Source organism: Haematobia irritans, chromosome 5 (genome assembly GCF_050003625.1).
Source record: "Haematobia irritans isolate KBUSLIRL chromosome 5, ASM5000362v1, whole genome shotgun sequence".
Classification (NCBI taxonomy): domain Eukaryota; kingdom Metazoa; phylum Arthropoda; class Insecta; order Diptera; family Muscidae; genus Haematobia; species Haematobia irritans.
In genome coordinates, this window is record NC_134401.1 from 73,723,206 (window position 1) to 73,740,109 (window position 16,904).

The following is a 16,904-nucleotide window of genomic DNA, read 5'->3' on the forward strand; positions in this document are numbered from 1 at the left end:
TCCAAAAACGCTCGATGTAAAGGTACAATATTACTAATTGCATTGTGTAGCTAACACTTCTACCTATCCGCCAAAGTCATTTGCAAGCCGATATCTCCGTTAGAACCGGATATATTTGATCTGAAATTTAATTGTAACCGTAAAATTTGAATTTATCGTTAATAAAACCGGTTTTAGTGAACCGATTACTTTAAAATGTACATCACTAGAAATCTAAAGGTACGACCTTTCAAATTTATCCGGTTATCAGTTTAGGTTTTAGATGAAAAAAATACGTGTTTTTGAACCGGTTTTTTGACAAAACCAGCTTTTAATCCAAAAATGCTCGATGTAAAGGTTCAAAATTACCAATTGCATTGTGTAGCTAACACTTCTATCTATCCGTCAATGTTATTTGCAAGCCGATATCTCCGTTAGAACCGGATATATTTTATCTGAAATTTAATTGTAACCGTAAAATTTGAATTTATCGTTAACAAAACCGGTTTTAGTGAACCGATTACTTTAAAATGTACATCACTATAAAGCTAAAGGTACGACCTTTCAAATGAGGTACAACTCGAGTTTATCCGGTTATCAGTTTAGGTTTTAGATGAAAAAATACGTGTTTTTGAATCGGTTTTTGGATTAAAAAGCGGCTTTTAATCCAAAAACGCTCGATGTAAAGGTTCAAATCGCACGATTTTTTTGAAAAAAATTTCATTTTGTCTTTTCAAACCGGATATGGATAGGATCTTGGTAATATGAGTAATTGTAGGAATAAGAAAGCGCCGCTGGCAAAATTTTTTTCAAAAAAATCGCGCGATTTTTTTGAAAAAGTTTTTTAATTTTTCAAACCGTATATGGATGGGATCCGGGTAATATGTCTAATTATAGGAATAAGAAAGCGCCGCAGGCAAAAAATTTTTTCAAAAAAATCGCGCGATATATGGATATATAATAGTTAATATCACCGGTTATAGTAAAGATAGCAGCTTGACTTTAACCTTGACGGAAAGGTAGAAGTGTTAGCTACACAATGCAATCCGTTATTTGGTACTTTTATATGGAGCAGTTTTTGAGATATAAGCTTATTTATAAAAAACCGGTTCCGAAAAATACAAGTTTTTACCCGTACAGCTGGAACGGATGAAGCTGATATAACGGTTCATACATCATTTTAAAGGTCTCTTCAAAACCTTTCTAGTGATGTACTTTCAAAAGTAATCGGATCTCTAGAACCGGATATATTAAGGATTTTTAACTTACACTTTAGAACCGAATAACCGGTTATCCGGTTACGACCGCCAAGAAAAAAAGTTGTTGTTGTAATCCACTCAAAGAGTACTACCATCTGTGAAGTTTTGAAAAAAATCTGAGAGGTATAGCTAAACTAGAGTTTAGCCATGATATCTCACGAAATGTTCGCTAACATAGGGTGCCAAACGTATGTCTGTTCATATTCTCCCGTTTTAGTAAAATCATTCATAAATGTATGCTACAGATATTCTGCCATTAAGATACATCAAAATTCACATTTATTTTTGTTTTTTACAAATAAGTTTTTTAATGAATATTACTTGAAAAAGTAGCGAACAGACCTAAATTCATTAAATTGTTGTGCTAGTAAACCCGTTTACATTTTGTTTACTGTGGAGGGAAAATATGCGATAAAAAGACAATATGGTATGTGTGTCGTCTATTGTAAGTAACATTAAGAGAACAAGACAAGGACACCTGTATTCATTTCAAATATTCATGATTTCAATGGATTCAGCCGAGAGTTTCCATGTGTTCTTTTATAAAATCCCCAAAAATGTGTAGTAAGCGTAATGCGCCTGTCGTGCTATACCTTTATTTACTCAATAATGTTTATTGCAATGATATTTTTAACAAAATTGAATTTCATAACATTCTTTATTTTCTTACAATATGTGATTTTATTATTTTTCCCCTTCTTGAAAAAGGATTATTTGAAATTTCGTAGAGAACTTTCAAAAATCTCTTTGGCATCACTGTTGGAATAATAAAGTCAACATGTTGTTTACAATTTTAAGAAGTCAAAATCAGCTGATAAAAGAATCGTATGGCATTGGTAAAAGTGGCAATTATTTATTCTTCCAATTCTCCTTAAAAAATAATTGAAATCCAGAGAAAAGTGAAGGTTCAAATTTAATTGCGACGCCTGGAAGTGATTGTGAAACGAATAATTCATCCGAAGAACGGCTAAATGAGACAAATAAGGCTATAATACCCACTAAAGTTAAGAATGAAAGTCAGTCAAATGGCTCTTCGCGAGATCATAAAAACAGTCCATGATGAGTGGTAATCAAATTTTTAGCAGCAACTTTGGAAATGGAATTGACCAGTCCCCGGACAATTGTACAATTTCACAGAAGGCTATAATGGTGCAGCCAATAACAATTGCAATGAACACACAGCACCAGAGAATGAAGCCGCCGAGTCGCGCCGCCGATTTTAGCCGTCGCCGACCCGTTTTTAGCAGTCGACGCCGCCGCCGACTATGTCGACTCATCTCGACTAAAATTTAGCCGCCAATTAATCTAAAATATTGATTTATATCAGAAAAAATTAATAATATTTGTTATAGTTTTTGCCAAAATTTTGAACTTTCCACGTTTAATCAATTAGTATCAAGTTGCTATAATAGTTTTACAAAAATTTAGCTCAAAAAATTTGAATGAAATGTAAATTTGATTGTAAGATTGGTTGTACAACTAATCTCATTACAATTCGAAAAACTTCAAATTGATTTTATAATAGATAATTTTGCGCCGCCGAACAGACAATTTTTTATCGGCTTAGCCGTCAAGCCGCCGCCGCCGTAGTCAAAAATTTAGTGTTAGCCGCCGCCGACAAAAATGGGTCGGCTTCATTCTCTGCACAGCACCTGGTCTTTTTGGAACCTAGCATTGTTCGTAAGTTTTTAAATGAATAAAAAAAATGTTGGTTATATTTATCTTTGGCACATTTCTTTAATAGCTCTCCAATTACATCCGATGGTAGGAATCAAATTTGATAGTGGTGTTATGACCGCTGCAGACAATTTGGTTTCATATGGCTCAATGGTCTGTTACCAAGATATTCAGCGTGCTTTTAAAGTGATCAACAAGACAGTCATTGGAGCAGGATGTGATTTCGCCGATTTTCAAAACCTTAAACGATCTATTGATCAGAAGACGGTTGAAGACGTGTGTCACGAGGACGAGCTTGAAATGAAACCAAAACCATTGTACCACTGGCTGACTCACGTAAAAGGCGTAGTCGCATCAATCCATTGCGGTTGGAGGTGGTAGTAGAAGGTTTGGACAATGGCAAAAACTTACACAAACTCAAGCTTCGGAAATGTTTCGCAAATGTATGAAGGTGTTATACTATCGCGAATGTAGATCTATGCCCAAGTATAATGTAGCTGTTTGCATTAAAGATAGAAGTATGTACAATACCTCTATCTTTAATGCAATGTATTCAATGTTAATTAATAAATAAATACAATGTAAATGAATAATTGGTGAACAATTTTTGACTTTCCAAATGGAATAAAGTGACAATTTTTCAAAAATTTTTCCAGACAAGCTGCCTCCATTGGGAATAAAAGCCCTGGCTGAAGACGCTACAACATGTAACTTGCAACTTATAACTGAACATCATTATTTTATTAATGCATAAAAATATGTTAAATGTGATGAATTGTATAAATATTATATTTATGAGAATTTATAAATGTTTAATAAAATTAATAAACATCTAAACAATCGTGTTCCACATTGCAGTGAAACCACTTAATGAAGCTATGAAACACTCAGAAATGTCACCAGCTTTACTGAGAGGGGATAATCCACAGCTGGAAAACTTTTTTGGTGTTTTGGTCGAAACAGGATTTGAACCCACGACCCTGTGTATGCAAGGCGGACATGCTAACCATTGCACCACGGTGGCTCCCTGTCTATGGCCTCTAACAATCGTGCAAAAATTGGTCCATAATCATATATAGCCCCCATATAAACCGATCCCCAGATTTGAAGTTTTCATCCGATCGGATTGAAATTTGGTACGTGGTGTTAGTCTATGGCCTCAAACTGTCGTGCAAAAATTGGTCCGTATCGGACCATAATTATATATAGCTCCCATATGAAGCGATTTCCAGATTTAACCTACGGAAAGAAAGTTTTTGTTTTCTGAAAGAAGTGTTTTTGTTTTCTGAAGAACGAGATTTTAGACAGTTTTTCTTTTGAAGCTAAAAGCAAATAAAATTCATTCTGAATTTCGTTTGTCTAAAATTTCGTTCCGGAGGAATGTATTTTCCTTGGAAGCCTAAGATATTTATCAATAAATCGTCATATAAATCATCGATCCCATATCTTTTGGCTCATTATTTGATTTCAAATGTTAGGCAAGGATACGAATGTCGTCGCTACGATAGAGCTAGTATCAATCCAGTCAGAATCCAATTCTTACTCCTTTGAACGGGTAACCGGAGCTACATTGATAGCTTCCACTGGAAAACAGATGTTTTCCAATCATTGTGAGGAATCTTCTTGGATTTGGTGACATTCATTGCTACTTTGATTGTACGCAGGAAATAGAGACATAATTGGTAACCATATGCAGCGGTCGTATGTTGAAGCTGCAGAAACAAATCACAAAAACTGAGCATATCTAGGACAAAAATAAATACTGCGCGTACAAATGCATCAATTTACACTCGCAACTCAAAACAGCGATTATTAGGAATATTATTATATAAACAAACAATTCAACCAAATCCATTATCCATATTTAACATTGCGGCGCATTTGTGGCGAAAAAGTATTGCCAGTACGCTTTGAATAAAAATTAATGAACTCATTACACACAGCAATCATAGGTGGCATCACAAAGAAATATTTGAGCCAGAGAGAATAAAAATACAAGAGGACGAAACTGTGAAGCGAAACTGCATCAGTAGGTGGCAGTCATGAGGAAAATTTCTCTAATATCATGCAGTTTTTGTCGGCGCTTCTTTCAAATATCATACAGTTTGCGTCGGTGTCACCCAGTTCAGTTCTCTGCCGACCGAATAGCTTTGATGTTATTTTTCTTGTTATCCCATCTTAACGATGCGATTCATCGTTAAAAAAACAGAATCCCACTACAGACGACAGTAATCGAGTCAAAAATATTGACCACACTGTTAAGTTATGTCCGATATCATAATCGTCGATCACATAACAACTGACAACATATTTATCGATTTTTTAGTCATTCTGTACAACAACATTCCGTCTTGATAAACTTATAGTCTGGACGCGGTATAATGCACATGTTAATTAAAAAAAGTTGTACAACTAATCTTTTAATATGAAGGCTTCTTCATATACATGCTTGCCTCCGTATAATGCGCTTTACAGACTATCAGTTATTCCGGACGACAGTGCTCGTGTCGAACATATCCCAAATATTGTGCACATTATAAGTTAAGTCCCAAAGCATAATCGATACTGCTGCATGTTTATGGGATCGATAACACATTTAACGATTATTTAGTCATCGCCGACAAGTCGTATCGATCCGACACACTGTAAAGGGCACCTTATACAGTCGGATAAACCCTGCGACACAACTCGTTGCGGCGACAAATCCGATTGTATAAAGTCGTGTTCGGCTGTCGCGGGGACGTGTTGGCATAAAATCAAAACAACTTTGATTTTTTCTGGTTGGGGGGTACAAATCATTGAGTGTAAGGGGATGTTCGACAAACATTATCAAAGACAAATTTATTTTTACATTAAAAACAGGCATTTCTGCAATGAACTTATGTTGTTTAAAAGTTATTTGTCAAATAGGAGGCAATTTGTTCAAATAAACGATTGTCAAAGTTTTATGGGTGGTGTACAACACGGAGTTCCCCAAGGTAGTAGTTTAGGGCCTTTATTATTCACTATTTATTTAAATGATTTGGCGAATCTTGATCTGACCGGTAGACTCTACATATATGCAGATGATGTATGTCTGTTATATCCTTATAAGAATGACCTAGTTTTGCAGATTCAGATGGAAAGGGACGCATCGCTTGTTTTTGAGTTCTCGAGGCTGAATAAATTGGTTATAAATGCATCAAAGACACGACTTATTAGATTTAGACCAAATCGTACCAACTCCAGCGGTAATTTCGCGATAAATTTGAATGGGGAGCGTATTACTGAATCGTATCATGTTATGTATTTGGGTGTAATTTTACAACGTAATTTGAGTTGGAATCTTCATATAAGTGAGTTGAAGAGGAAAATTGCACCAGCAGTTGGAATATTATTTAAGCTGCGCCATAAGTTAAACCAGAAGTCTAAGTTTCTGATATATCATGCTTTAATACAATCTCATCTTAACTATATGGTAGCCAGTTACGCTTATAATAATGCTAATCAAAATCTCAAGGCTTTACAAAGAATGCAGAATAAAGCATTGAAGGCTGTTTTTAATCTTCCACGTAACTTTTCTACATTAAGGGCCAGTTTCTCATTGTCTTGTTATTATTTATCGTGTCGATAAAACAGCTGATCCCATACAAAAATTTTACTAACCGGAGGTCTATCCACCGGTTAAAATTAATCGGAGGATGAGAAACTGGCCATAACATTATTCAAAGAATTTGCGAGTTCTGTTTTGCCATTAAATGGACTGCATACATACGGGCTTTTAGTCTATGTTTTCAAGTGTGTCAAGGATATTGGAAATCACCCAATATCTTTTACGCAAAATCAAAGTAATGTAAATACGAGAGGTAGAATGAATCTGAGAGTACCCCTTTGTAGACTAGAAAGGACCAAGCAACGAATTGATTTTATTGGAGCAAATGCTTACAATAATCTTCCTCCTGAAATAAAAGCACTTACGAGTATTTCAAGTTTTAAAAGATCATGCAAAAATTATATTCTCGACACAGTTGAAACACTTTTACATTAAATTAAGGTAGTTTAATTGATTTCATAAGTTTTTTAAATTGTGTGAATTACTATTGCAAACTTTTGTACAATCATGAATTTTTGTTAGCCAACTAGCCCAATAATGCCTTGTGGCGCTGGGCCAAAATTGTATGGATATATAGCAAATTGTACAATAATTAAAATAATAATAATAAAAAAAAAAATTATTCATGGATCGCCAATTCTGGTTGAAAATTAAAGAAATATATAAATCTAAACCAGTATTGTGGCAAAAACCTGGAAAAATTCCACTTCCAATCAATGGGAAAACAGGCGACAAGTATTTTAAATTCATCAAGTAATTTGTAATATATTAAATGTGGATTACTTCAGGAATCATTGTTTTGACACATATACCAGGATTTTTTTTATTATTTTCTTCCATTTTTTCAGTAAAAAATGGTTTCACCCATAAATCTTCGTACAACTTCATTGTTTGTTTATGCTTCTTCTTATTTTTCATGTTGTCATCACATTTGTTCGTCCAGTGTAAGGGCAAAACTTGAACGAACACACAACAAATTGACGAACCTCTGTCGGAGTGTTTATCCGACCGTCTAATGCGCTTTACAGACTATCAGTTATTCCGGACGACAGTGCTCGTGCCGAATATATCCCATATATTGTGCACATTATAAGTTAAGTCCGAAGGCATAATCGATACCGCTGCATGTTTATGGGATCGATAACACATTTACCGATTATTTAGTCATCGCCGACATGTCGCATCGATCCGACACACTGTAAGATTCTTTACAAACACCGACATTCCGTCCGGAATAACTGATAGTCTGTAAAGCGCATAAGGTCCGCTTAAGATTCTTTACAAACACCGACATTCCGTCCGGAATAACTGATAATTTGTAAAGCGCATAACGCTGTGTACGTGCTAATAATTCTGCATATAAAATTCAATTACTTGTATTTTTGGCCTTTTATGTAGAATACTTGAAATAAATATATATTTTTTGAGCTTTTTGGTGTTTTGCAATAGAATTCGATTATCTTTGCATATTTGTGCACTAGGTTAGAATCATGTGAAAAGTGTTGCCAACTTAAAGAGACAAAATTTTGGACAATCAAATATTTACTATGTGCCGTTAAGATGCCACAGATTTGTCGAATGTCGTGCGAAATTACCATTGCTCATAAAAAATGCATACCTTATTTTGCTAATGAAATTTTGTTGAATAATAATAGAAGTCCTATACAAAACAACTACATAAACAATATTACAATATTAGTTTCATTAGCAAAGATAAAGTATATTTATTCTACAGGGTTGGCATTCGCATTAAAATGTAGGGTTGGTAAAGGGCGGCAAAATGCTATAATTATACCTCCGTCCTTGTTTTGCACATTGGATATATTGAAATGTTACAAAACAAAAAAGGGCGGCATGGTGCTCTATATTGCCATTCTTGTCTTTTACGCTTAAAATTATATTAAACTTCACGCAGTATCAAAAGCGCGCAATTTTAATAATCTTCTTCTTACTTGGCATCTACACCGTGTATGAACTCTAGTGACAATAGTTCTGTTCGCGAACATTGTTAGCAAAAATGATCGGGTAGAAATATGAAGCTTTCAACAATATATATATATATAAAATTTTTAAAATAAATGATTCAAGGATAATAATATATAGATTCGATAAAATCATGACTAAGCGAACACGAATATTATTAGTACACATATGAAAACTTTGTTAAAAAAATTTGCCGCTATAGAGTACTGAAAAAATATTTTAGCGCTCCTTGACTTTTCTCCGTTCACAGATGAGGTACGCCCATGGGGCTTTCACTGGGGGATGCTCCAAGCGTGCAGCTACCTACGTATACCCACTTTAGTTCGTTGTTGTGGGTTGTAAATAGGTGAAAATCCATATCGAAATTTTTGATAAAATTACTTAGTCCCCTTTTAAAATTGAAATAAGCTACGTTTATGGAAATATAACGGTAGCTTTCTTCTCAATCTGGGCTTTCTATTTATTTCAAAATTTAAAAGAAATTGTATCCATAATGCGTTCAAAAACGGACATAAAAGTAGATTTGAACCCCCTGATTTCTTCTCACACAGATGACCTACGCCCATGGGATTTTCAGTGGGGTACGCTCCACAGTTGGGGTTACAAATGTGTACCCCCTGTGGTTCGTTCTCGTCTATCGGAAATAGCCAAAAAGAGGCTTGAACAGTTTAGGCATATAATTGGGTTTTAACTCACTCTATTTTAAAGTCGTAAATATAAAATAATTAACAAAATTTGTTCATATTTGATTGCATTTCGTCTATCAGTAACAAATCACGACGAAATTTGGTTGATTTTTTGTGAATTTTCGTTGAAAAGTTAAAATTTTAAAATTGACCCCCCCTCAGACTTAAAACCCAGCTACGCTCATGGAATCTCCAGAATAGTCTTCTACGCCCTTAAAGCTAATAGAATCAGTTAAATTTGTTTAAAAACTATGTCCCAGAAAGGTTTTATAGTTATTAGAACTTACATGAATTTGCCCCCCTTTATCTCATTAACTAGATGACCTACGCCTCTGCCCTCTTTGCGGGGGAGTTCTCCTATCTCCGATCTAATGCCCTATACCCACTTTTGCTTTTTAACTCTTCCTAGAAATGCCCGAAAAAGTCCAATGAATGTAAAATACATCTTTCCATATTTTTTTGAATTGCATTTATATTACTCTAAATAACTTTTTGCTCAAAATTGTGTTAAGTATACACGCGTTTTCGTTCAGAAAATGTGTCATGAAGCAAAATATATTTAATTTGTTGCAAAAAAGTCTTAAATTCGCAACAAAAAAGAAAATTATAAAAAAATTAAAGTGGTTTGTGTCTTCGCTAAAACAACTTTAGAAAACAACTTTAACTTCACACCCTTGAAAATCTTTGCTTTTTTTTACATAAATTGATTCTTCAATATTTCATCTTGTGGTAATTGTGTGAGTTGTATGATTGGTTTAAATTTAATTATTTTTCTTCATATTCGTTAGAAAGTTTTTTTTTTTAATTTAATTTCATAATGATTATGTATGGAGAAAAAATAAGTCATAAGGATTTTGATTGCGTAACGGCCTGACACGTGTGTTTTTTATGAAATCTACATTATTTTCATTAGTCTTCCCGATATCTTCCCCGTTTTTGCTTTTCAAGCTTTTAAAATTCGTTTTCATGTGTTCTTCGACTTATTCTCCTACTGTGCTCGTTATGTTTCTTTAATTCTTTCAGAAACATGTTTCATAATGTTATGTACTCACTCAACATTTTCATTCTCTTAGCAAGGTTAAGAACCTGACTTCCTCGGGATACCTAGTTGCCTGCGCGTTTGGATGATTGATGCCAGTGGCCACCAGGTGGGTCTGGCTATCTAATTGAAACTGCTAGATGGTCCTGAGTGTTCTTCTACCAAAACGCCGTTTTGTTGCCAACACAATATCCTAAATGGGTCATTGTCAAAATAACACGAAATAAAACCAGGAATTATTTCATTGTCTCATCGTATGATAGAAATCATGCATTTCAATTCTTACCCGAGGTTAAAAGAAAAAAAAAACACAAAAACAGTATTGATATGCAACACAGTTTCGGGTCTAAGAAGAATAACAAATCTAAACATTAGAACGCAGTGAAATGAAAGTTTTACATTAGAATTTATAACGCGGTTTCAAACTTCGTAATATTTACCGTGATGAAAGCAAATTAAATGTTTGAAAGTTTACACTGTAACTGTGAAATAGCAATCTTATTACTTCGACTTCAACATCAATAATGAACAATAGCAGTTACCATGAGGTTCATATACCACCATGTTTTTGCCCTCATCTCACGACTTTGAGAAAGGTCAACTCCTATCCTGACTCCGTATCCTCAACAACCATGGTCTACCTACTCCTTTTTTGTCCAAATGTTGGTTGAATCGCAAATTGCCTCTGATTACCCATAGATGGCGTGTTTGTCGACATACGTTACGACTGGGGAATTCAAATACCCTTTCCAATAAAAATGAACATGGCAACTATCATCATTTGTTCTGCCTATAACTTCTATTTCGTCACCTAATATGTAGGTCCGCCGTATTCTCGTCTCCCAATACCGCACTGAATTATTCCAAATGATAACCGTTGGCAGATCACTCATGAAATAGATCTTGCTAAAACAAAATAATCCTTAGGCATTGCAAACAAAAAATTCCAATGAGATACATTTTGCTATATCTCAAAAAAAAAAACGAAACATGTATCCAAAATTATTTAAAAAACTGCTTCAAGTTTCAGTCATCCCCCATCATAACTGTAATAGAGTGGCCGTCACAAGATTGGGCCAAAACTCTGGCTATTAGAACCATGTTAGTCCATATCGGGCGAAAGCTATATATGGGAGCTATATATAAATCAGAACCGATTTCAATCAAATTTGGCACGCATAGCTACAATGCTAAATCTACTCCCTGTGCAAAATTTCAAACAAATAGGGCCAACACTCTGGCTTTTAGGACCATATTAGTCCATATCGGGCGAAAGATATATATGGGAGCTATATCTAAATCTGAACCGATTTCAATCAAATTTTGCACACTTGACTATACTACTAATTGTACTCCTAGTGCTAAATTTGAACCAAATTCGACCAAAAATCTTGATTCTGGGGCCATATAAGTCCATATCGGGCGAAAGATATATATGGGAGCTATATCTAAATCTGAACCGATTTCAATCAAATTTTACACGCTTGACTATACGATATTTGTGTTATGTTTGTACAAAATTTCAAGTAAATCGGTATAAAACTCAGGCTGCTGGGTCCATATTAGTGCATATCGGGCGAAAGATATATATGGGAGCTATATCTAAATCTGAACCGATTTCTTCCAAAATCAATAGGGTTCTATTCTGACTCAAATTAGGAACATGTGCCAAATTTGAAGGCGATTGGACTTAAATTGCGACCTAGACTTTGATCACAAAAATGTGTTCACAGACAGACGGACGGACGGACATGGTTATATCGACTCAAGGACCCACCCTGAGCATTATTGCCAAAGACACCATGTGTCTATCTCGTCTCCTTCTGGGTGTTACAAACATATACACTAACTTATAATACCCTGTTCCACAGTGTGGCGCAGGGTATAAAAAGAAAACACCAGCAAGGGTAAATATAATTTTCAACATAAATTCAACTTGACTTGAAATAGCTCATCTTCAATACATCTTCAAATTGTTTGCGAATTACTTTCAATTCGCCAAAATGTTGACGAAATCTTTGAAAAGGTGTTGAAGATAATATGAGAAAACTTTGACAAAACACTGCCCTAAAATGCAACGAAAAAACCATGTGGTTTTCAATACTTATTTGTGCAACTAATTTCGTGGTCAATAGTTTATAAAAATAGGTAAGTGAAAATAATAAATGAAATAAAACTTTAAGGAAGTCACTAAATGTATATCTCTTTGCAGAAAACTAAAATTATGGATTCTACGTTTTTGAAAACATTAAAAAGCTGACCGATGAAAAAATGGTGGACAATTAACTGGAACTGCTTCAAATAGTTTATAATAATTGGTACGTCAATATGAAAAATTAAATCAACACTTTAGAGAAGTCACTAAATTTAAATCTCTTTGCAGAAAACTAAAATCTTTGGATGCTACATTCTTGCAAACATTAAGAAGCTGACCACAGAAAAATGAGTGACTTATCAACAAGAAAAAGTTTCCAGAAACATTACAAGTGCAACCAATTAAAATTGTTAAAAACAATAAATTGTTAAAATCAACAATTTCTGGATGAAAATATGCATCACATCGTCAGTTTAATTCATATGCTATTATCAGTTTAAAATGGATATTTTGTGAATTCCTTCTGCTGGAAATCAATTCTAACACGCGGTCCAGTACGTTCCTAATTTCAAATTGCCCGCATGTTAATAAATTTTAATGCTGTTTTATGACACCAAAAGGAAGGAAATCGAATTATCAATGCAAAAGTGTTTACTAATAATGTTTAAGATATTTAAAGTTTTGTTGTTTTTTTTGTTCTTATTTGTTGATATGTTCAATAAGATTATTATTTATCAATTGGTATTGTAGTGTATTATGTAGTGTAGTGCATTATTATATATTTTATTTTGATGAAAATGAATAAATTATACAAAATTCATAGAATTTTGGCTTTGACTACCAATTTGAAGTGGGGATATCATTCATACAAATTTAGGTTGAAAAGTATTTGCAACGATGTTAGTTTTGAATTTGACTCGCATCGAAAATTGTTTGACAAATTATTGAGTAGCGATGCATTTCAATTTGAGGATAACACTTGAGATATTATTGCTAATGTGTTGAATTTCACTAATGAGGGTAATGCCTGTTTTTTGTTGAGAACGCAATTTTCTCAACAATTTCTCAACTTGAATATTACCCTAATCCTTTGAAAAAATGTTTGAAAAATTGTTGCAATTTAGCATTTTTCAAAAGTTCGTGTTTATTGGGAAATTTTTCTATACTTCTAATACATATATATCGGTCGATAAATCATAAATACATTTTCGTAAAGTTGCCTAATGCGCTTTACAGACTATCAGTTATTCCGGACGACAGTGCTCGTGTCGAACATACCCCATATATTGTGCACAATATAAGTTAAGTCCGAAGGCATAATCGATACTGCTGCATGTTTATTGGATCGATAACACATTTACCGATTATTTAGATCCGACACACTGTAGTGCGCTTTACAGACTATCAGTTATTCCGGACGACAGTGCTACTGTCGAATATATCCCATATATTGTGCACATTATAAGATAAGTCCGAAGGCATAATCGATACTGCTGCATGTTTGTGGGATCGATAACACATTTACCGATTATGTAGTCATCGCCGACAAGTCGTATCGATCCGACACATTGTAAGATTCTTTATAAAAACCGACATTCCTTCCGGAATAACTGATAGTCTGTAAAGCGCATAAGATTCTTTACAAACACCGATATTCCGTCCGGAAAAACTGATAGTCTGTAAAGCGCATAACACATTTTACGGATTTGATATGGTAACGAAAATGTGTATCTACAAAGTGGTGCAGGGTATAACATAGTCGGCCCCTCCAGACTTTCCTTACTTGTTTTTTGTCTAAAGGTATGTTTATTGGCATGAAAACAAAGTCCCTAAATAATTCTATCGCGTTGAAAAATGAGAGTGTTGACAATAGATTTCGAAGGAAGAAAACAGCCATTTTGGAAATATATCGCGTTTATTTCTCCGAAATTTAATTGACAACATCTCCAAACGTCATAAAATTATTACATATGTATACGCAGCAGCTGATTAGATTGTTTACACACACGCATTCATGATAATTGTTTCGAAAAGTTTTTTCTACCAGTTTTTAAATTGTTTTGCAACCAAACCTCACACAGCACTGGACACTAATAATTGTTAAGAATAAAACGCCAGCCGCTCCACTCCTGGTGTCTTACCACATTCGGCAACAGCTTTAACGACATGTGGTACATTGTCGTCTTCTTCAGCTTTTCCAAATGGATACCGTCAATTTGTAACGCCCATCTAACAAACATATAATTCCGGTGTTATGCTAACTTTTACATCATGCGCAGCAATGGACTCATTCATCAACAAACTTAATTCGTTCGTGTCCACAATATCTACACCCAGAGAAATGGTTGGTTGCAATTCGATCATTACAATGAGGAAATGATGTCAGTAACTTATTTTTTGTTACAAGAACAATGTTTTGATTATTTTCCCCATTATACATCCAACACGACCATAAAAAAGTTCACAGGATCAAAACGAAATTCCCATAACCATTCAATTGGTTACAATAACCAATGCCGATAAATTTGGTTTTATGCTGCATAAAATTGTTGAGCTAACCACCAGCATAGTGAGACCTACATCATGGGAATCAACAAATGGTTGGTACAACCAAAAGTTAAGTATACTAATAGAATCTTAGTTCAATTATAGGACGGGCGTAAGGTAGTTGTTGTAACAAATAAATATTTATATCAACATCGACATGGTAAATGATATGACGCTACAAAATTTGCAAAACGGGGAACAGCATTTACTTGGTAATTTTCCGCAATACATTGAATAAAGTTTATCCCATAGAAAAGAAGTTGCCTTCAGGTAAGTATCGCACCGTTTTATAAAAAAGGAATATTACAAAAGTTTCCATAAAAATTGCAGGCTTCATACACCAACAAACACAAATACTTTTTACGGCAAGCGAGCTTTTTTTATTGTATTGTTACGAATTTAGGGCTGTTTTCTTTTAGCACTGGATACCCTAAGCCGTGAAGGACTAAAAGAAAACAGAGTACTCGCTTATCCAGAACATCTCCAAAAATATGCCACACTGTCATCAGCTGTTTAAAAACAATCACAGAAAAGAAGTCAAATCTTACATTTTTAATATATGAAATGCTCCAATTTGTAATAAATATTTACTGTTGCGATTATTTATGACACTGTACCACTTTGAATTTCATGTTTTTTGATAAATTAGTCACAATAAGTTGCTATTGTGAATCACTTTATCAAAATACAATCCGGCAGCATCGGCGCGACTTGCACTGATGAGTTGTTCTGGATAGAACACCAGTGCAACGATGTTCTGGATAGCCCATACAAATGTTGCATCCAGTGATAAAAGAAAACAGCCCTTTTGATAATTATAGATATAAGTTTATTTAAATTCGTTTCCGTTAATTTGAAATTTCAAATTGTAACGATGAAATTTCGCTATCACTTGTTGGAATCATCTATTCATTTTCTAGTATTTTCCTGAATTTCTTTTATGTTCTTTTGTTTGCTTACCGAAATGTTAGTTCTTACTCTCTCATAGAATAGTAACCCCTTTGCTTTGTTATTCTGCATTCTCATTTCATTGTCTATTGTCATTGTTGTTGTATTACTGCGAGCATATATCTATGTGAGTGTGTATGTGTTTGGCAGCCACCAGACGAATAACTTAATGGTCGTAGATCCTTCTAGCATTGACTAAGAATGTTCTGGCGTTGCCAGAATATTGTAGTGCTACCAGAATGTTCTCGTATTGCCACACCGTCATATATAAAAGCGCTCGCATGCTGCTAACGAGTCAGTCTTAATTAAAGCGTCAAACGAATAACTTCAGTGTGAACGAATTGTAAAAGTGCGAAGTCATAGTAAATAAATTGTAGATTGTCGTTATTTAAAAGAACTGTGTTTTAATTGTCGGGTAAATAAAAACGCCTAAATATAAAAACGTAACAATTGGTGTCGGAAGTGAAATAACGGAAAAAAATCGACAATGAAGTTTAATGAGATTCGTGTGGAAGACTTAAAAAAGGAATTGAGCAAACTGGAGCTGCCGACAACAGGCAATAAGGCCCAGCTGGAAGAGTTTGAACGGCGTAATATGGACATTGCGACGCACGAATTTGATTATAAGGAAGACATTGATGAATCAATACTCGTCAATACCAGCAGTGTAGAAACTCCGTCAGTGGCTTCGAGTGTTGTGGATTACACATCAATGCTCAATGTTCTGAGCAAAATGATGGAAGAAAATTCTCTAAAAATGCAAGAGAACTCTAGAAAAATGATGGAAGAAAATTCTCTAAAAATGCACGAGAATTCTAGAAAAATGATGGAAGAAAATTCTCTAAAAATGCAAGAGAATTCTAGAAAATTGGAAGAAAAATTCGACGAAAATTCAAAAAAGATGGACGAAAATTCTAGAATTCTAAATGAGAATCTTCAACAAATTGCTGAAGGCATGGAAAAACGTGTGGACCATATCGAAAGCCAAATTGGGGAGCTGGATAAGAAGATTATTTCTGTGGATGAGAAAATTATGGTTCATGATGAGAGGTTTCTACACATTGAAAGAAAAATGTCAGAGCTGGAAATTAAAGGTGGA

General features: G+C 34.4%; 1 protein-coding gene and 1 long non-coding RNA gene across 2 annotated transcripts; one reads left to right on the plus strand and one right to left on the minus strand.

The window, feature by feature from the left end:
- Nucleotides 1-2,025: 2,025 nt before the first annotated feature.
- Nucleotides 2,026-3,755, plus strand: LOC142240312 (proteasome subunit beta type-4-like). Its single transcript, XM_075312018.1, has 4 exons — nt 2,026-2,415; nt 2,883-2,918; nt 2,983-3,496; nt 3,572-3,755. Exons 1-3 carry the CDS (start codon nt 2,295-2,297, stop codon nt 3,294-3,296), a joined length of 471 nt encoding a protein of 156 aa, XP_075168133.1. The 5' UTR covers nt 2,026-2,294; the 3' UTR covers nt 3,297-3,496; nt 3,572-3,755.
- Nucleotides 3,628-4,827, minus strand: LOC142240313 (uncharacterized). Its single transcript, XR_012723231.1, has 2 exons — nt 4,688-4,827; nt 3,628-4,627 (listed from the first exon to the last, which is right to left on the minus strand). It is a non-coding gene; the product is annotated as an uncharacterized LOC142240313 (long non-coding RNA).
- Nucleotides 4,828-16,904: the final 12,077 nt, after the last annotated feature.

Excerpts from the sequence above, each read along its gene's own strand:
- LOC142240312 (XM_075312018.1), top strand. The coding sequence starts at position 2,295 with ATGATGAGTGGTAATCAAATTTTTAGCAGCAACTTTGGAAATGGAATT. Across the intron at positions 2,416-2,882 it reads AATAACAATTGCAATGAACA|CACAGCACCTGGTCTTTTTG; the intron begins CACAGCACCAGA and ends CTTCATTCTCTG. Across the intron at positions 2,919-2,982 it reads TTTGGAACCTAGCATTGTTC|CTCTCCAATTACATCCGATG; the intron begins GTAAGTTTTTAA and ends TTTCTTTAATAG.